A 22,043-nucleotide genomic window follows, 5' to 3' on the forward strand; every position below is an offset into this window, starting at 1 on the left:
GTGGGACTGCATCTTTAACATTACAATTAAATCAATGGAGATATGTTTTTTAATATATGTGATTATATACAATCTCTCTCTCTATGTATATATGTATTTCTGTGTCTATATATCTATCTGGAGAAATAGAATACATTAAAATAAGTTATGCCTTAGACTGTTTTGATTTGCAATAGATGTGATACATCTGTATTTCCATTCTAATTTTCAGAATTAAGAAAATTTCAAATCTGGAGAATCTAAAGAGCTTAGATGTCTTGGACCTTCATGGAAATCAGGTATTATTAAAGCCCTTTTGTAACTTACTTTTTTGAAAAAGCTCTAGGAAATTTGGCATAGGACTTTTAATAATTATACTTGTGTTGAATTTTTCCAGAGTTACTTTACTGATTCACTGAAATTAGCTGTGGTATTAAGGTATTAAGTCTATTTACATAGATTTCTCAACAGCAAATGACAGATAAGACATAAAACATTCAGAATTCTTGTAGTTATGCCTATTTTGTTTCTTCTTTAGTCTTTTATTAAGTTAATAGCCAACCCCAAATCAAGAACTAGAATATTACTATTGATTTTCTTCTACCTAAGTGTTCCTTCTTTATTCCGTTACCACTATTGTGGATTTCACATTTATCATCCCTTTGTGGGTGTTTTTAGTTGGTTTCATCACATATACATGTGTCTAAATAATATATTGTTTAGTAGTATTGTTTTTTAACTTTAAAAAGGTGTCACACTGTATATTGTCATCTAATGTTTGCTTTTTTGATACAGTATTATGTTACTGAGATTTATCTATTTTGATTATGTAGTTGTAGTTTATGTTTATTGTTATATGTTCCATGGTTTGATTATACAAAAACATTTTTCTCCATTTTATTATCGATAGGCACTTGGCTTGATTCCTTTTTGTTTGCTTGCCTTTTTGTTTTGTTTCCTACTCGGATAACATGTCTAAGAACATTCTTATATATGTTTCTCCCATACATTATATTACTCTAGGGTATATTCCTAGGAGTGGAACTGATGGGTCATAGGTTATTTAAATGTCTAACTTTAAAAGATAATGCCAAATTGTTCTCCAAAGTGATTGTACCAGTTTATACTCCCACCAGTAACACATAATAGATCCTGTTGCTTCATATCTTTTTCAACATTTGGAATTGTCATACTTCTTAATTGCCAATTGAATTGGTGTAAAGGGGTGGCCCCTTACGGTCTGGGTTTATATTTCCCTGATTACTGTATAACCTGGGATCATTATCATGTTTGATCAATTTATCTACCCACATATTTGTCTGTCTTAATTTGTGTCTGGTTTGTTATGTTCCCCTCCTTATCTTCTCTCTCAGAGCATCTTGGCTGTTTTTTTAACCCCTTGCTCTTACATTTAAATTTTAGTCTTTTCAATAAGAATACTTATTTCTAAATAACTACATGAGCTACATGCGCATGCAGAAGGTAAAGCCTCTCCTGAGGTGGCAGGTGTACATTGTGGGATGATCTGGGAGTCCTTGCCTGTTGAGACCACTTGCAGTCGGTCAGACATAAACCTCAGTGTAATCTCTCTGGGGGCTCTAATAGCTGTTAGTCCCAAGCGTTTTGTTGAAAACCGAATTTTATTAATAAAACCATGATAGATCTGGATAGGCCGCATCAGCTAGCAGCTGGGGTCAGCTAGCGGCTGGGATCCCAGCTCCATCTGTATGTCTGCCTATATGTGCACACAGAGGGAGGGTTTTTGATGGCCTAGGAACTGTCCAGCCCTGCAGGCTGGTTAGTGTCTTTCTAGTAGAGAGAAAGTTAGCCTGTTATTAATAGATGTTGGTAGAAGGGGAAGAAGAATTAAAGTGTTCGTCAGTAAGAGAATATCACATACAAAAGCACTGAGGCTAAAAATAACATGGTAAGTATTTTTTTACTGCTAGAGAATTCAGCACATGTTGGGGGATGGTGAGAGATGAGGCAAGAGAGGTAGATATAAGGCCAGATTGTGGAGGGCTTTATATGCAGTACTAAGAAATTGCTATTTTGTCTTTATTTATCCCCCTATTTTAAATATTGTTCATAAATATAAGTGAAACATTTTATGGTAGCAATATTTTTCCTAAGTTTATTTTAAAATGTATAAGCATTTATTATGTGTTCTTCATATTATAATATACTTTTAAGAATTCATGGGCATTACCCAAGATCTATAAGAGCAACTGGCAAATGAATAACATATCACTTGATCTATATATCTTGTATAGGGATTACTTACCAACGTTATGTTGATTAAAAATGCTCTATTCCTTGTTAAATGACCTATATTATGTGTTCTATAATCCCAGCATATGTTTGTGGTAGTCTGTGTATTAAGATTAAATATTTATACCACACAAATTATTTCTCAAGATTCTGTGAATACAAGAAAGAAATTTTAAGTGAAAATCTTAGTCTTGTTTCAAATATTTAAATCCAATAAGCAAAAATTTGGAGTATTTCAAAGCAAAGATAGTCTTGGTGACTAAAAAGTCAGGGGATGTTTTAACTCAAGTTGAACAATGTGCAACTCTAAAAAAATAGCATCAGATAGTTTAAAAACTAAAAGACTATTAAGTGAATATTTATTATAGTTTGAATTTACTTCCATTGGGAATAATAATGATACATGGTGTACATTGTAAAATGAAATGTAATTGGTTTTTTGATGTGCAAACATTGGGAGGAATAGTGATAGTGCTCAAGAGACAGACTGGGGAATGGAAAGAGAGGGGACGTGAGACCGGAGCAAGAGACAGATGGGGAATGGAAAGAGAGGGGAGGTGAGACCGGAGGTAGAGAACAGTTGGGAGACTAATTCAATAATCCTTGTGAGAAGTGATGACAACTTACAGCAATAACAATAGGGGTGTAACAAAGGGGCAGATTGAATAAATATTTAAGTAAAAACATTAAGATTTAGCAATTGATTGTATGTGAGTAGTAGAGAATACAGAGGAATATGGGAGACTGATTCTTAATTTATAACCTAGATTTCTTTTTTTGTCTACCAGAAAATGTTCTCCTGTTGAATGGTTGCTTTAACGTGGACACAAACATGCTTCAAGAAGAATCTGTTCTTTCAGTGACATCTTTTCCTTCAGGGAGAGCTTGCCCTTTCTGTGATTGCTCGCCTGAAAGCAGACATCTTTCTTTTCAGTGTTGTTTAATAGGAAGGTCATCTTTATCCACATAGAGCAATCTGGGTCACTCATACACATACAAAAGCTGCAGGATCCAGCTTTCCTTAATGTATTGAGAAGCTTTCCTATCTACCTTAAGACCCCCTCTGATCAGTGTGACCTAAGTTTAGGCTTTTGAACATTCCTATCATCTCTTCTTCTGGCTGTGAAATTTATTAACTGATTAAGAACTCTGCTCTCACTATACACCACCTTTTGCTTGAAGATTCTGTCATTTGCTCTATTCCTGTGACTTTGTCCATGGCTGCAACAGAGTAACAAATTTTATTCTATCGGAGATGTTCCACCCAATTCTGCCATGTCGGTTCGCAAACCAAGAAATTGAACAATATCCCCAGTGATTTTTTTTTTTTTTAATTACTGATTTATACCTATAATGGCACCCCACTCCAGTACTCTTGCCTGGAAAATCCCATGGACGGAGGAGCCTGGTAGGCTGCAGTCCATGCTAAGGGTTGGACACAGCTGAGCAACTTCACTTTCCCTTTTCACTTTCATGCATTGGAGAAGGAAATGGCAACCCACTCCAGTGTTCTTGCCTGGAGAATCCCAGGGACGGGGGAGCCTGGTGGGCTGCCGTCTATGGGGTCGCACAGAGTCGGACACGACTGAAATGACTTAGCAGCTTAGCAGCATGAATTAACAACATTTCTTTTCAGAGTTACCAAACTAAAAAGGGACTCTAAAATGTAGGCATCCTAATTGTATGTCCCACCAGGAGCAAATGAAATTGGAGAAAGGTAGTTTTCTAAAAGAAGTGCTCCAGGATTATTAGCAGAAGGGGGAAGACATGATACACAGGTCATGTGCCCCTTCATTCTGTGTATTTATCTTTCTTGAGTTCAGAGAAGGTTTATATATATAAAATATATACATGTATACATATACATATTGCTTTTTCATATACCTATCTCTATTTTTTTTTTAGTATTTTAGTAGAATTTCTTAAGCTTTTATTGATATTACTGATTTCCTATAGTGTCCATTTTACTTTTTGCTGATTCTTTACATTTTAAATTCTATCATCTATTTAGTTTTGAAATGTCATTTTCTGTGTCTTTACAGTTCTGTCATCTGCAAATACTCATAACCTTGTTTTTTTCTTTTACAGATTTTAATTGTTTTCATTTTATTATTAGTTAAACCAAAAATCTCAGTGCAAATTTTAAAGCATGGTCATAGTTTATCTTTTATATTATTAAATTTGCGATAAATATACTTAGATTTCTCCTCTTGAATCTAGATGAAATCTAGATGGTATTTCTTGAATGTAAGAGAAGGGCTAAATAATATCATAGAAAGTGTATTTTAAGTCTTTAAAAAGGCTATTTTAGCCAATATCTGCTTTGAAATGTTAAATAGAAATTTTCAAATAATATTGTGATGGAAATACAGATGAGAAAATTAATCTCCAGTGACTGTGAAATTTATATATTTTAATGTCCAGAAAAAAAAATGTTATGAATAACTCGATATTACTTAAGTCTGTTAGATTAAAAGGTTGATGAAGCCCTCCCAAGGAGCCCTACTTCCGGGTCATTTAGAAACTCACCCTGTTTTGTGCTGTTCTTGCAGTATTACAATAGTGGGGCTTAAAGTCATGCTGCACGCTCGTCACTTCACGGGCCATACCCTGTAACTCACCCTTGCTTGTGCACCTCAGATTCCTCTGCTTATGTTCATGTGTATAGTCTGTAATTCAAGTCCTCTTGTTCTAAACAGCCAGTGTCCACCATATTGTACCCTGACTCAACATTATCTGTCTCCTCTCTTAAGCAGTTTCAGTAATAAAGAATATCTATCCTCACCCTCTCCTGGGGTTCCTAGTTCCTTTTCCATTCAGACTCTTGACTGCTTTCAGGATCCTACAGTATAAGTGGAGTATGAACAGGGAGAATTGGTATCATTTCTTTTCTCTGTCTTTTCTCTCAGAGGGTAGTCTTGTTTGGTCAAAACATTGTGAGCTCATGCCTTAGGCTTACAGTTTCTATTTTGCAGCTAGTACGTATATTTCTCTTCACCTTCCTGGGAACCTGGCTCAGTGCTGGGCAGTTCAGTTTAGTTCAGTTCAGTCGCTCAGTTGTGTCCGACTCTTTGTGACCCCATGAACTGCAGCACTCCAGGCCTCCCTGTCCATCACCAACTCCTGGAGTTTATTCAAACTCATGTCCTTTGAGTCGGTGATGCCATCCAACCATCTCATCCTCTGTTGTCCCCTTCTCCTCCTGCCTTCAGTCCTTCCCAGCATCAGGGTCTTTTCCAGTGAGTCGGTTCTTTGCATCACATGGCCAAAGTATTGGAGTTTCAGCTTCAACATCAGTCCTTTCAATGAACACTCAGGCTAATTTCCTTTAGGATGGACTGGTTGGATCTCCGTGCAGTCCAAGGGACTCTTAAGAGTCTTCTCCAACACCACAGTTCAAAAGCATCAGTCGTCAGTGCTCAGCTTTCTTTATAGTCCAACTCTCACATCCATACATCACTACTGGAAAAACCATAGCTTTGACTAGACAGACCTTTGTTGGCAAAGTAATGTCTCTATGCTGTCTAGGTTGGTCATAACTTTTCGTTCAAGGAGTAAGCATTGTTAATTTCATGGCTGCAATCACCATCTGCAGTGATTTTGGAGCCCCCCAAAATAAAGTCTGCCACTATTTCCAGTGTTGCCCCATCTATTTGCCATGAAGTGGTGGGGCTAGATGCCATGATCTTAGTTTTCTGAATGTTGAGTTTTAAGCCAACTTTTTCACTCTTCTCTTTCACTTTCATCAAGAGGCTCTTTAGTTCTTCTTTGCTTTCTGCCATAAGGGTGGTATCATCTGCATATCTGAGGTTACTGATATTTCTCCTGGCAATCTTGATTCCAGCTTGTGCTTCATCCAGCCCAGCGTTTCTCATGATGTACTCTGCATATAAGTTAAATAAGCAGGGTGACAATATACAGCCTTGATGTACTTCTTTTCCTATTTGGAACCAGTCTGTTGTTCCAGGTCCAGTTCTAGCTGTTGCTTGGAGATGCCCAAATGAGTGCTTATTGATTATTTGGTAAAATATACTTCAAATAATTACCATGGTCAAATTACAAGATGTGTTCCTTTAGTTAATTTTCACAAATTAAGTAACTTCATAATATCTATAACAGAGGAAACATGAAATAGATTTTGAAATGTCTTCATATAAATATGTTTGTTACAGAATCCAGTGACTGGGTCTTTTATTTTTATAACATGTACCTCTGAGATTTATGCCTGCTAATCATCCCTACCTCATTTTTTTAACAGATTACCAAAATTGAAAATGTCAATCATTTGTGTGATTTGAGAGTTTTAAATCTTGCCAGGAACTTTTTAAGTCACGTTGATAATCTTAATGGGCTGGATTCACTAACTGAGCTTAACCTGCGACACAATCAAATTACTTTTGTGGTGAGTATTAAAATGGAATCAATATGTGATTTCTGGCCTTTCTTTTAAGGGAATGAAATAAATGTTATAGCATTGCTTTCTGTAAAGTAGGAGTCTAAGGTAATTTAGTTTTTTTCTGAATTTAAATTGTGGATATAATTGTTAAGCTTTATAATATTATGGTTTGGGAAATGGTATGTTATTTTCCATTCTAAAAGATAAATGTAAAATTAGGAGCAGGAGTGTTATCAGTAAATGAATCAACTATGGATAAATGAATTTTGAATCCTTTCCTGTGTTGTTATAGAAATAGAATTAATAAGAAAGACGGTTATTGGTGACTGAAAGTTGGCAGATTGCTGCACAGAGAGGAAAAAGACGCAGTGAGGAGAGACTGAGGGCTTCGAAGACACATAAATATCATATTCTTGGCAGTTTTTCGAAGGCAGCTTGGTTGGAGGAAAGAACACTGTTGCACAGGACATCAGAGGCCCAGTGCCGGTCTGCTTCATCTCTCACTACTTGTGTAGTAGTGTAGTGTTAGTTGCTCAGTTGTGTCCAACTCTTTGCTACCCCACGTCCTGTAGACTGCCAGGCTCCTCTGTCCATGGGAGTCTCCAGGCAAGAATACTGGAGTGGATTGCCAATCCCTTCTCTATTTTCCTGACCCAGGAATTGAACCTGGTTCTCCTGCATTGCAGGCAGATTCTCTACCATCTGAGCTATAGGGAAGATCCCGTAACTGTGTGACCTTGGGTAAGTCGCTCACCTATGAGATTCAGTTTACTTTTCTCTAAAATGAGGACATTGGGCTAGATCATCTCTGCAGTCCTTTTTGGTTTGCTGACTGAAAAAAAGATATAAATATGATAGAAAGCGGCATGTGAGCAGGAGGAAAAGAGCTGGCATCATGAGACTACTCTGAAACTCTGAGGATGAACTTCGTTAGATTTATAGTTTTACTCATGTTTAGCAGCTAAATAACTGCTTAATGCTCAGGTATGTTGAACTTGCATATGTGAGGAGCTCTAGAAATAACTTTCAGTTATATGACATGATACAGGCCAAGAAGACATCTAAGGCTTTATAAAAACACTATTTGTTTTTTAACAAGTTTCCTGTTAAAGTTTCTTATTAAGTTTTAACAAGTTTTCTGTTGTTTATATGCAACAGAGAAACTGCATTAGGTTTTCTGTGGATATCACGTAAGCGCTCTTAAAGGCACAATCTGATTCTTAACTTTTTCAAGACATTGAGTTCCTTGGTTGGTTGGTTTAGTCACTAAGTGTCTGACTTTTGCAACCCCACGGACTGTAGCCTGCTGGTCTCCTCTGTCCATGGGATTCTCCAGGCAAGAATACTAGAGTGGGCTGCCATTTCCTTCTCCAGGGAATCTTCTCAACCCAGGGATCAAACCCAGGTCTCCTACATTGCAGGCAGATTATTTACCAACTGAGCTATGAGGGAAGCCCATTAGTAAGTAGGTAAGCCCATCGAGTTCCTTAGTAAATAATTACATAAACTTAAGTGGTACACTTGAAAAAGTTGGAGGACAGTTGATACCTTATCTCTAGGCCTCACTGGACAGATTGGTTTCATTTTGAAGTTTCCCCAGAAAATCTGAGCCAAGTAATGCTTACATTTTCTAGGAGGTTGAGATAATTTCAAAACCTTTTCTAAGACATAGATTTATTCCAGAACCTTTAAATTCTGCCAACCTTTCCCCAGATTGGATTTAAATATTGGAAATGGCTTGTTTATTTTAAGAGGCATCCATATTGAGTTAATCTGTTACATTGCTGTCTCGAGGAACTGTTCAGGCTGGACTTAATCCGTCCTCAGGACATTGGGTGTGGTAAGAATCCAAACACTTCGGTAGAGTGGGGTACAGAAATCTGTTGGCCTTAGCATATTTCTGTCTACAGTTTGTCCTTCATTTGGAAAATGTGTAATATACATCCAGGAAATTGCTTAATGAATTTCCCACTGAGTACCTAATCATTACTGTTATAGATTAGGCAGCAGTAAGCATCTTATGGAAAAGGAAATTGTTTTAATTTCTAAAAGTGAAAAAGGTTTAAATATTATGTATATGGTATAAGCATCATGTGTATTAATTTATTGGATACTGTGAGTGTATGTGTAAGAATAAATAAACTTTTCCAACTCTATTTCTTTTCTGAAGCATCCTTTTCCTGAAGGCCCAAGAGACTTTAAATCTGAGGATTCCTTTTTTCCCCCCTCTCTCTCTTTTTTTTAAACTACCTCTTCTTTTCTCCAGGGTCAGTTATCACATTATTTTTTTTGCTTTGTTTTTTCTCATGGTTTTGATTTTCCTCAGTGACTGGTAATTCTTAAATGAAGGACCATGTTAAGGCATGGCTGACTCTCTTCTACAGCTGAATAGGTCTTTTTTAACCATAAGTCTCTCCCTAGAATGATCACTAGATTTGTGTAATTTGCTGAATCCCACACACTGGCAGACTTCCCCTTAGAGTGAGTGGACAACAGGCAGGCTCACTGTGTAACTATCAAAATAAGAAACACTACTTTGTGAGGGCAGGGAGGAGGAATAAGAAGGACCTTAGTATCTTTTGTGCCAGCTGAAATTGCCATTCCTCTTCCCCATCTGGTTCTACTGTGGCAGTTATTAAACATCTCCATAGATAAAACTGTTCATGGGGTTCTCAAGGCAAGAATACTGAAGTGGTTTGCCATTCCCTTCTCCAGTGGACCACATTCTGACTTCTCCACTGGAGAAGGGAATGGCAAACCACTTCAGTATTCTTGCCTTGAGAACCCCATGAACACTATGAAAAGGCAAAATGATAGGATACTGAAAGGGGAACTCCCTGGGTTGATAGATGCCCAGTATGCTACTGGAGATCAGTGGAGAAATAACTCCAGAAAGAATGAAGGGATGGAACCAAAGCAAAAACAATACCCAGCTGTGGATGTGACTGGTGATAGAAGCAAGGTCCGATGCTGTAAAGAGCAATATTGCATAGGAACCTGGAATGTCAGGTCCATGAATCAAGGCAAATTGGAAGTGGTCAAACAGGAGATGGCAAGAGTGAACGTTGACATTCTAGGAATCAGCAAACTAAAATGGACTGGAATGGGTGAATTTAACTCAGATGACCATTATATCTGCTACTGCGGGCAGAAATCCCTCAGAAGAAATGGAGTAGCCATCATGGTCAACAAAAGAGTCCGAAATGCAGTACTTGGATGCAATCTCAAAAACAACAGAATGATCTCTGTTCGTTTCCAAGGCAAACCATTCAATATCATGGTAATCCAAGCCTATGCCCCAACCAGTAACGCTGAAGAAGCTGAAGTTGAACGGTTCTATGAAGATCTTTTAGAACTAACACCCAAAAAAGATGTCCTTTTCATAGGGGACTGGAATGCAAAAGTAGGAAGTCAAGAAACACCTGGGGTAACAGGCAAATTTGGCCTCGGAGTATGGAATGAAGCAGGGCAAAGGCTAACAGAGTTTTGCGAAGAGAACACACTGGTCATAGCAAACACTCTCTTCCAACAACACAAGAGAAGACTCTACACATGGACATCACCAGATGGTCAACACCTAAATCAGATTGATTACATTCTTTGCAGCCAAAGATGGAGAAGCTCTATACAGTCTGCAAAAACAAGACTGGGAGCTGACTGTGGCTCAGATCATGAACTCCTTATTGCCAAATTCAGACTTAAATTGAAGAAAGTAGGGAAAACCACTAGGCCATTCAGGTATGACCTAAATCAAATCCCTTATGATTATACAGTGGAACTGAGAAATAGATTTAAGGGCCTAGATCTGATAGATAGAATGCCTGATGAACTATGGAATGAGGTTCATGACATTGTACAGGAGACAGGGATCAAGACCATCCCCATGGAAAAGAAATGCAAAAAAGCAAAATGGCTGTCTGAGAAGGCCTTACAAATAGCTGTGAAAAGAAGAGAAGCTAAAAGCAAAGGAGAAAAGAAAAGATATAAACATCTGAATGCAGAGTTCCAAAGAATAGCAAGCAGAGATAAGAAAGCCTTCCTCAGCGATCAATGCAAAGAAATAGAGGAAAGCACCAGAATGGGAAAGACTAGAGATCTCTTCAAGAAAATTAGAGATACCAAGGGAACATTTCATGCAAAGATGGGCATAATAAAGGACAGAAATGGTATGGACCTAACAGAAGCAGAAGATATTAAGAAGAGGTGGCAAGAATACATAGAAGAACTGTACAAAAAGGAGCTTCACAACCCAGATAATCACGATGGTGTGATCACTCACCGAGAGCCAGACATCCTGGAATGTGAAGTCAAGTGGGCCTTAGAAAGCATCACTACAAACAAAGCTAGTGGAGGTGATGGAATTCCAGTTGAGCTATTTCAAATCCTGAAAGATGATGCTGTGAAAGTGCTGCACTCAATACGCCAGGAAATTTGGAAAACTCAGCAGTGGAAAACTGACTGGAAAAGGACTTTTTCCACAGGACTGGAAAAGGTCAGTTTTCATCCCAATCCCAAAGAAAGGCAATGCCAAAGAATGCTCAAACTACCGCACAATTACACTCATGTCACACGCTAGTAAAGTAATGCTCAAAATTGTCCAAGCCAGGCTTCGGCAATATGTGAACCGTGAACTTCCAAATGTTCAAGCTGGTTTTAGAAAAGGCAGAGGAACCAGAGATCAAATTGCCAACATCTGCTGGATCATCAAAAAAGCAAGAGAGTTCCAGAAAAACATCTAAGTCTGCTTTATTGACTATGCCAAAGCCTTTGTGTGGATCACAATAAACTGTGGAAAATTCTGAAAGAGATGGGAATACCAGACCACTTGACCTGCCTCTTGAGAATCCTGTATGCAGGTCAGGAAGCAACAGTTAGAACTGGACATGGAACAACAGACTGGTTCCAAATAGGAAAAGCAGTATGTCAAGGCTGTATATTGTCACACTGCTTATTTAACTTATATGCAGAGTACATCATGAGAAACGCTGGACTGGAAGAAGCACAAGCTGGAATCAAGATTGCCTGGAGAAATATCAATAACCTTAGATATGCAAATGACACCACCCTTATGGCAGAAAGTAAAGAAGAACTAAAGAGCCTCTTGATGAAAGAGAAGAGTGAAAAAGTTGGCTTAAAGCTCAACATTCAGAAAACTAAGATCATGGCATCTGGTCCCATTAGTTCATGGGAAATAGATGGGGAAACAGTGGAAACAGTGTCAGACTTTATTTTTCTGGGCTCCAAAATCACTGCAGATGGTGACTGCAGCCATGAAATTAAAAGATGCTTACTCCTTGGAAGGAAAGTTATGACCAACCTAGATAGCATTTTGAAAAGCAGAGACATTACTTTGCCAACAAAGGTTCGTCTAGTCAAGGCTATGGTTTTTCGTGTGGTCATGTATGGATGTGAGAGTTGGACTGTGAAGAAAGCTGAGCGCTGAAGAATTGATGCTTCTGAACTGTGGTGTTGAAGAAGACTCTTGAGAGTCTCTTGGACTGCTAGGAGATCCAACCAGTCCATTCTAAAGGAGATCAGTCCTGACTGTTCGTTGGAAGGACTGATGCTGAAGCTGAAACTCCAATACTTTGGCCACCTCATGTGAAGAGTTGACTCATTGGAAAAGACCCTGATGCTAGGAGGGATTGGGGGCAGGAGGAGAAGGGGATGACAGAGGATGAGATGGCTGGATGTCATCACTGACTCGATGGACATGAGTTTGAGTGAACTCCGGGAGTTGGTGATGGCCAGAGAGGCCTTGCGTGCTGCGATTCATGGGGTCGCAAAGAGTCGGACACGACTGAGCGACTGAACTGACCGACTGAACTGATAGATAAAACACCCATGCTCTCCATCCTTCCTTGAGTCTCTGTTTGTTAGAAACAGATCCTGAGGCTGTAGCTGAGGATTTCTTCGGCCAGCTGCTCTGTACATTATTGTGTGTGTGCATGGTAGGAGTGGGAGTGGGCTGGGTGGGCAGTGGGTTTGTTGGTGTTCCAGGATTAGCTGTTTAGTAGACACATCTTTAATTATACATCTACTTGATTAGTCATAGCTATTCGTAGTGCATGCCTGTGTTTTGTTTGTGCTGACTCTGAGAGTGGAAGTTGGCATTCTCATGGAGAGAATTGCCACGTTTGCAGTACAGCATCTCTCAGGCCAGTTCTGAGCTGCAGTTTTCTTTGTTCAAGATTGTCTCCAATAACATCCATCTGCTTTTCAGCTTCCTGAAATTTCATCAAAAGTGTGGCTCTATTAGTAACTTTTGTTTTTAACATTTTCTGTGGAATTGCTCATTTATTTTGTTTGTTTCACCCATTGAATCTTGCGAAGGAGACGAAATAAGTGCATCACCTACTTTACCATCTTATCAGAAACTGTCTTCACTGATAATTTCAGTGTAGAAAAGAATTTAATACAATAAAAATCAAGGACTATTTAATACAGTATAGTTGTATTCAATTCTCTGATCTTTTTCTTGGAAATTTTATAAGTTTCTAAGCAAATATCTTTTTAGTTTGTACATCTTTCCCTTTAGAAGAACTATGAAACATTTCAAACATTCCCAAAGAACAGGAAATAAGATTAGCAACATTTGTGTGTCAACCAATGAATTTAAATAAAAGCCTTTTAAATATAGTTGAGACCTACTCTGTAGCCCTCCCCCAACACAGTCCCTCCCTCCTTTGCAGATGTAATCACAGTTATGAATTTGGTGTTTATTTCTATGCATGTCTGTTTGTGTTTCCTGTATATATATATATTCCCAAACAATCCCATATATATCCCTAACCAATGAAGTAATTATTTTGCATGCTTTTAAGTCTTCTGTACATAGTTTTTATCAAACAGTACATATCTTCTGTAAGTTACTTTTATTATGCTTTGAGATTTATATGTGTTGATACCTATCACTCCAGTTCACTAATTTTCATTGTTATATAATATCATACTGTATGATTATGATTAAATATTTATTCTTCTGTTTTTGGATAATATTTCTAATTTTTATTGTTAAGAAATAATATTTTTGTATGTATCTTTTTGTGCATAATTATAACAGTTTCCCTTGGACAGTGGCTTTCAGACAGTTTTAGCCATAATCTATGTTAATAAATAAAATTTACATTGTGCATGCATGCTCAGTTGTATCTGACTCTTTGTGACCCCATGGACTGTAGCCCACCAGGCTCCTCTGTCCATGAGATTTCCCAGGCAAGAATACTGGAGTGGGTTGCTGTTTCCTTTTCCAGGGGATCTTCCCAATACAGGGATAGAACCCATGTCTCCTGCATCTTCAACATTGCAAGAGAATTCTTTACCAGTGAGCTACCTGTGAAGTCCCTGAATTGATTTCTTGACTAATGAAAAACTGGTTGTAATCTGCCTTTGAAAAATAATGCTAAATGGTGACTTGGGAGAAGCATTGCTTGGTGCCAGGACCATGCACGTCATTTCACTCTATTAGTTACTGCCACATTTCCCCCAAAGTGGTTGTACCAAATTACATTTCCATCAGCATTCCCTGAGAATTTCTTTAACTTCACAACTTTATTGACACTTGATGTTGTCAGATGTTGACCTTCTAATTTTTGCCAGTCTTATAATTATGAAATTGTATTATTTTGAGATTTGAATTTGAATTTCTAGTGGGATTGAATGTCTATCATCTTTTTTCCATTTTTGATATTGATATTGCTTGTTCTGCAGATAGCCTTATCCTTTGCCCACTGTTATAACATCTTTTTCTTTTTCCTATTCAGTTCAGTTCAGTTGCTCAGTCATGTCTGACTCTTTGCGACCCCATGAATTGCAGCACGCCAGGCCTCCCTGTCCATCACCAACTCCCGGAGTTCACTCAAACTCACGTCCATCCAGTTGGTGATGCCATCCAGCAATCTCATCCTCTGTCATCCCCTTGTCCTCCTGCCCCCAATCCCTCCCAGCATCAGAGTCTTTTCCAGTGAGTCAACTCTTTGCATGAGGTGGCCAAAGTACTGGAGTTTCAGCTTCAGCATCATTCCTTCCAAAGAAATCCCAGGGCTGATCTCCTTCAGAATGGACTGGTTGGATCTCCTTGCAGTCCAAGGGACTCTCAAGAGTCTTCTCCAACACCACAGTTCAAAAGCATCAATTCTTTGGCACTTAGCTTTCTTCACAGTCCAACTCTCACATCCATACATGACCACTGGAAAAACCATAGCCTTGACTAGACGGATGTTTGTTGGCAAAGTAATGTCTCTGCTTTTGAATATGCTATCTAGGTTGGTCATAACTTTCCTTCCAAGGAGTAAGCGTCTTTTAATTTCATGGCTGCAGTTTCCTGTTGATCAGTAGTATTTCTTTTCTTTCTGCTGTCTTTGAGAAACAGAAGTAAAAATCAGTAGTTTCCTTTATTGTTTCTTCTTTTTGTTTGAAAAATCCTTTTTTATAGGCTGAGGACATAAAGATATTTTTCTATGTTGTCTTGCAAGAGTTTTAAAGTTGTTCTTCACATGGGGGTGTTTCATCTATTTAGCATTGATTTTTGCTTGTGATGTGCCACTGAAATCCAATTTCATTTTTTTTTTTCTCATATGGATTACCAGTTGTCCTAGCACATTTTTTGAAAAGTAAATTCTTTTTGTTCTTCCCTCTCCCCTTGGCATTATCTTCTTTTAGCAAATTAAATATCCACATATGCGTAGGTCAAATGCACAATTCATTTTTAAATTTACAATCTGAGAATCTGTCTTCTGATCAGATGTTTGTCTGTTATACTAATTGTGATTACATACATTTCCGTTCATCAATTTGATATTATTTCAAACTTTCTGTTTTTCTTCTTGTGTAAGATTTCCAGTTGATAGAGTTTTCTCTGTTCTTCTTTACATTAATGGTTACTATTGCATTTTAAAATACACAGTTGACTTAAATTATAGTCAAGTACACGTCCCTACCTTCTTCTCAAAAAAGGACCTTAGAATCATTGAATCCAGTAAACCCCTCTCATTTTGCATGCTTTCGTTGCCTAGTATTTCCTTTTTTTTTAACCATCCAATTTATATATTTTAATTGCTGTGTTTTTAGTCAGTGTTTATTTGGATTCAGCCATATACTTGTTTGGCTTTACCACTCTTCCCAAAGTATTTAACTTAGATAAAGTTCCTTTAAGACGGCTATGGTGGTAGTAAGCTTTCTCAGTTTCTGTTTGGTAACTTGTTTATTTTGCTTTTACTCATGACTGATTCTGGATTTGGTTGACAGTTGTTTTTCTCCTGGATGTTTTGAAGTGCATATTCCCTTGTCTTCAGTTTTCTATTATTGTAATTAAACTGTCATCAATCACTTTTTGTTGGTAGTCTTTTACTTCCTCTGTTTGTTTTAAGATTATAAGATTTCTTCTTGAAGTCTTTCAGACTCACTATGATCTATATAGATAGGGAACTACTATATTTGACCAAATTGAGGCATGTATTTTTCTATATTTCAACAAATCTGAAATCTGAATATATGTTACAATCTACATCAGTTCAGTTCACTTCAGTCTTTCAGTCATGTCCGACTCTGTGACCTCATGGACTACAGCACACCAGGCCTCCCTGTCCATCACCAACTCCCAGAGTTCACTCAAACTCGTGACCATTGAGTCAGTGATGCCATCCAGCCATCTAATCCTCTGTCATCCCCTTCTTCTTCTGCCTTCAATCTTTCCCAGCATCAGGGTTTTTCCCAGTAAGTAAGTTCTTCACATCAGGTGGCCAAAGTATTGGAGTTGCAGCTTCAGCATCAGTTCTTCCAATGAATATTCAGGACTGATTTCCTTTAGGATGGACTGGTTGGATCTCCTTGCAGTCCGAGGGACTCTCAAGAGTCTTTTCCAACACCGCAGTTCAAAAGCATCAGTTCTTCTGAGCTCAGCTTTCTTTATAGTCCAACTCTCACATCCATACATGACTACTGGAAAAACCATAGCTTTGACTAGACAGACCTTTGTTGGCAAAGCAATGTCTCTGCTTTTGAGTATGCTGTCTATGTCATAACTTTTCTTCCAAGAAGCAAGTGTCTTTTAATTTCACAGGTACAGTCACCATCTGCAGAGATTTTGGAGCCCCCCAAAATAAAATCTGCCACTGTTTCCACTGTTTCCCCACCTATTTGCCATGAAGTGGTGGGATCAGATGCCATGATCTTAGTTTTCTGCATGTTTAGTTTTAAGCCAACTTTTTCACTCTCCTCTTTCACCTTCATCAAGAGGCTCTTTAGTTCTTCACTTTCTGCCATAAGGGTGGTGTCATCTGCATATCTGAGGTTATTGATATTTCTCCCAGCAATCTTAATTTCAGCTTGTGCTTCTTCCAGCCCAGCGTTTCTCATGATGTACTCTGCATATAAGTTAAATAAGCAGGGTGACAATATGAAGCCTTGACGTACTCCTTTCTCAATTTGGAACCAGTCTATTGTCCCATGTCCAGTTCTAACTGTTGCTTCTTGACCTGCATACAGATTTCTCAGGAGGCAGATCAGATGGTCTGGTATTCCCTTCTCTTTAAGAATTTTCCACAGTTTGCTGTGATCCACACAAAGGCTTTGGCATAGTGAATAAAGCAGAAGTAGATGTTTTCTGGAACTCTCTTGCTTTTTTGATGATCCAGTGGATGTTGGCAATTTGATCTCTGGTTCCTTTGCCTTTTCTAAATCTATCTTTTTTCACTCTTCTCTTTCACCTTCATCAAGAGGCTCTTTAATTGCTCTTTGCTTTCTGGTGGTGTCATCTGCATATCTGAAGTTATTGATATTTCTCCTGGCAATCTTGATTCCAGCTTGTGCTTTGTCTGGCCCAGCATTTCACATGATGGACTGTGCATATAAGTTAAATAAGCAGGGTGACAATACACAGCGTTGATGTACTCCTTTCCCAGTTTGGAACCAGTTGTTATTCCATGTTCGGTTCTAACTGTGCTTCTTGACCTGCATACAGGTTTCTCAGGAGGCAGGTCAGGTGGTCTGATATTCCCATCTCTTGAAGAATTTTCCACAGTTTGTTGTGATCCATACAATCAAAAACTTGAGCATAGTCAATGAAGCAGAAATAGATGTTTGTCTAAATTCTCTTGCTTTTTCTATGATACAACAGATGTTGGCGATTTGATCTCTGGTTCCTTTGCCTTTTCTAAATCCAGCTTGAACATCTGGAAGTTTTTGGTTCACGTACTGTTGAAGCCTAGCTTGGAGAATATTGAGCATTACTTTGCTAGCGTGTGAAATGAGTGCAATTGTGCGGTAGTTTGAACATTCTTTGGCATTGCCTTTCTTTGGGATTGGAATGAAAACTGACCTTTTCCAGTCCTGTGGCCACTGATGAGTTTTCCAAATTTGCTGGCGTATTGAGTGCAGTACTTTCACAGCATCATCTTTTAGGATTTGAAATAGCTCAACTGGATTCCATCACCTCCACTAGCTTTCAGGAGGCCACCATTAGCTCTAGTATAGAGCTGCTGAGCAGGTGACCCACAAACTTGAGAACAATTATACACAAAGAAGTTCTCACACTGTTGCAAAAGTTCTAGGGTCTACAACAGGTTTCCCAACCTGGGGATCTGGCTAAAGAACTGAGAACCCCCAGGGAATTTGACTTTGATAACTGTTTATATTATTATCACTTCAGTTGTTGGTATTACATGTGTGGAGTTTAATTACTCTGCAAAATGTATTTTAAAATTTTATAGCATAATTTAGAATTGAAATCAAACATTATTCCAAAAAACATGGAAATAGAATAGCAAAAACAAATTTAATATTAGTGAAATATGCTTTTCATTGGAGGAATGACTCTAACTCCACACGATTTTGCTAATTAACAGTCAGATACTTAAAAGGAAGATAACTGCCTTTGACAAAGCTGTGTTACAGTCTCACTGTAGTTTTACTTGCAGTTATTCAGACTAAATGATAACTCATGGACAGTAGGTACCTATTAGCTATTCTGGTATATCCTTTTGTGAAGTATCAGTTCATGTCTTTTGCCCATTAAAAAATATAATGTTTTTATCAGTGAGTATGGTAGATCTTCATTCTAGATTCAGCCCTTTATTTCATTTATATATTGAATGCATTTTCTGCATGGCTTCCTTTTTGCTTTCTTAACAATATTTTCAACTTGTAGAAACTTTAAGTCTTAGTGACATACAGTTTATCAATTTGTTTTCTTTTTATCATTAGTGTCTTTTTTTGTCTTGTCTGGGAAGTCTTTGCTTATCCAGATATCATAGATATGTTCTCCTCTGTTATCTTCCAGAAGGCTTATACTTTTTACCTTTCATTTTAGGTTTGTGATCCACCTTTAATTAAGTTTTGTGTATGGTGTGAGATGACAGCCCACTCAGGTATTCTTGCTTGGGAAATCCCATGGACAGAGGAGCCTGGTGGGTTATAGTCCATGGGGTCACAGAGAGTCGGATGCAACTGAGTGACCACACACACACACACACACACACACGGTGTGAGATGTAGGGGTCATGACTCATTTTTCCCAAATAGAAATGTCTGTTTTCTCCATCACCGTTATTCAAATGGACTTGTTTTCCACCATTTAATTAAACTGGTTTCTTTTTCAAAATTGAGTTATAGTCAAATGAGTCTTTCTCTGAACCTTCTATTCTGTTCCATCTATTTGTCTACCATTATGCCAAGACTATACTGTCTAACTATTTTAGCTTTATACATGGAGATATTTGGGGAGATCATTAATTTAACAAATTTATTTTGCCTAATTTTTATGTGTAAAGAAATGACATTTGGTTTTAAAAAATATGGTTAAGTAAATTAAAAGAACTCGTTTGGTAATAATGAAATAAAAATTCAAAGTGATATTTTATTGGTTAATCATAAGTTTATTTTCACCAGGTTTACATAAAATAATCATCGGATATCTTAGATTTTATTAAATATGATAATTTTATTAACATACCCAATATCTATGTTTTATGAATCTGTGGATTCATTTCTTTGACTAATTATGGGGGCGGGAATATTCTGAGGCTTTATATTTCAAATATTGATCTCTTCCATTTTCTGCTTCTTCAGCACCTGCTAGACAATGGTATGGACCTTCTTGTTCTATTCTTTGTTTCTTAAAATTTCCATCATTCTTACTTTTCTCTGCTAAATTTGTGCATGATTTTTATTTCTTTAATGTTTCTTCCAGTTCACTAACCTTCTCTTTAGTTTTGTCTAATCTGATTTTCAGTCCATCCATTGAATTTTTAGTAATGACCATAATTTTTTATTTCTAGAATTTCTGCATGAATTTCAAAAAATAAATGCCCAATTTCTCATGTTTTGATTTATTTTATTTATCTAATAATTTTAAACATAGACATTCCATAGTCTTTATCAAGTTATTATATTTTCTTAGTTTTTTGGTAATTCTACATTTATTGCCTAAAATTTATGCTTACTATTGCTCATAGTAGTTTTTTTCATTACTGCATTGTGAAAATGCAATAAGGCTTCCCAAGTAGCGCTAGTGGTAAAGAACCACCTGCCAATACAGGAGATGCAAGAGACACTGGTTTGATCCCTGGATTCGAATGATCACCTGGAGTAGGGCATGACAACCCACTCCAGTATTGTTGCCTGGAAAATTCCATGGACCGAGGAGCCTGGCAGTCTACAGTCCACGGGGCTGCAAAGACTAAGGCACAACTGGCAACCGAGCGACTGAGAGTGCACGTGCATGTGCACACACACACACACACACACACACACACACACACACACACACGCTGTACAGTCTGACTTGAGTTTGTGTCTCTCTAGTGAGTTTTGCCTGTAGTGGTAAGGGTAAGAATGTCAGGGGCCATTTTTTATGAGGAATCTTGGGTTTCCCTAGTGCCTCAAATGGTAAAGAATCTGCCTGCAGTGTAAGAGAGCTGGATTCCATCCCTTGTCTGGAAGATCTCCAGAGAAGGTAATGGCTACCCATTCCAGTACTCTTGTCTGGAGAATCCCATGGACAGAGGACCCTGGTGAGCTGCAGTCCATGGGGTCACAAAGAATCAGACACAACTGAGCAACTAACACTTTCTTTTTTGTTAGATCAAGCATGTGATGTAAATTTGAACTAGAAATTCAAGTGTGGAAAGGCCTGTGATTGTGAAATTGAGGCTTTTTCTATTTCTCCTCATAGAGGTTATATCTAGCTCTCTTAGATTATAAAGACTGAAAATCTCTGTAGTCAGAGTGTCATTTCCTGCTTATTAGTCTGGTTTTCAGTTCCTTTTTATTTTCAGGGGATTACAACAGTGTATAGAAATAAATCAGACTGAAAGAGCAGCTTGCAGCTAGGTTGACTGATAATTGCCAGGTAATATGTCATAAATAAATGTAAAAAGTAAATATGGATATTACTGCTTTTGGATAATAGAGGCAGGTAATAGACTTTTTTTCATGGTATATAAAAATATGACTTGAGTTGTTAATATGATGGCTTACACATATTATTCCTCATATAATATGTGTCTGTATTACAGTGATGGCCATAGTAAGTCATTTTAGAATTTACAAACCTTTTTATAAAAAGGAACACTTTTTTCTTTGTTTTTTTTTTTTCAAGCTTATTCAGTGCTTTGTTTTTAGTTCTCAAAATGAAGATAATTACCCCTACATATTTTAACACTGACTTTTTTGTGTCACAGAATAGGTAACAAAATGAGAACTGCTGTAATTTTATTACAGTCATCTTTGTTCTCCTTGCTGTATGCCAAACCCTCCGTCTCTTCACCCTTCTTCCTTATTCCCCTGCAGGAGGCTGCTCTAAAAATAGCTCCAGTAATAGATGTTCTATACAGGGTCAAATTGCTGAATCATTTAGTTCTTTTGTGAAGTTTAGGAATATGGAAAACAGCATCTGAGCTGGGTAGGACAAACATGCTTCTAAATTGGCAGGTCATTATTCTCTTGAAAAATAAAGAATTATATTCTTCTCAATAACCATATAGTAAATAATTTTTAAAGTCTATTTTTAAAGAATATATTTTTAAAAATCTGTAAAATGGTTTTGTGTCTTAACTTCAAAACATATTTCGAATGTGATTCCCAGAAGTGTGTTTTGTTAAATATAATAAATTTGATATTAAGAGGTTAACAGATGAACTGTAAATCTTCCCCTGTATGTAAATATTTCATCTTCTTTTTCTCATCTTAGGTATGTTATTGCCCCTTTGGAATAGTTTCAGTGCCTGTGAAATAGTTACCTCCAGAAAAGAATTTCTGGGAGGATTTGATACTTGACAGTGAAATAAATGTGCTGACTTTTTCTCAACATTATAAGGATTTATTTAGCTTTCTTAAATTATCTGTAACCCCTATTTTAGCTTTCCTCATTATTCCAAAATAATTATATGCAGATTGTTGA

The 22,043-nt window shown here is 37.5% G+C and overlaps 1 protein-coding gene across 4 annotated transcripts in view; it reads left to right on the forward strand.

Annotated features, from left to right (window-relative positions):
* Nucleotides 1-22,043, forward strand: part of LRRC49 (leucine rich repeat containing 49) — a 157,607-nt gene that overhangs the window by 18,802 nt on the left and 116,762 nt on the right. For all 4 annotated transcript variants that reach the window (XM_005211301.5, XM_005211300.5, NM_001100343.2 and 1 more), the window contains 2 exon segments: nucleotides 212-278; nucleotides 6,509-6,652. In XM_005211301.5, the coding sequence (XP_005211358.1) occupies nucleotides 212-278; nucleotides 6,509-6,652 (211 nt within the window).

This window comes from Bos taurus, chromosome 10, assembly GCF_002263795.3.
Source record: "Bos taurus isolate L1 Dominette 01449 registration number 42190680 breed Hereford chromosome 10, ARS-UCD2.0, whole genome shotgun sequence".
In the NCBI taxonomy this organism is placed as follows: Eukaryota; Metazoa; Chordata; class Mammalia; order Artiodactyla; family Bovidae; genus Bos; species Bos taurus.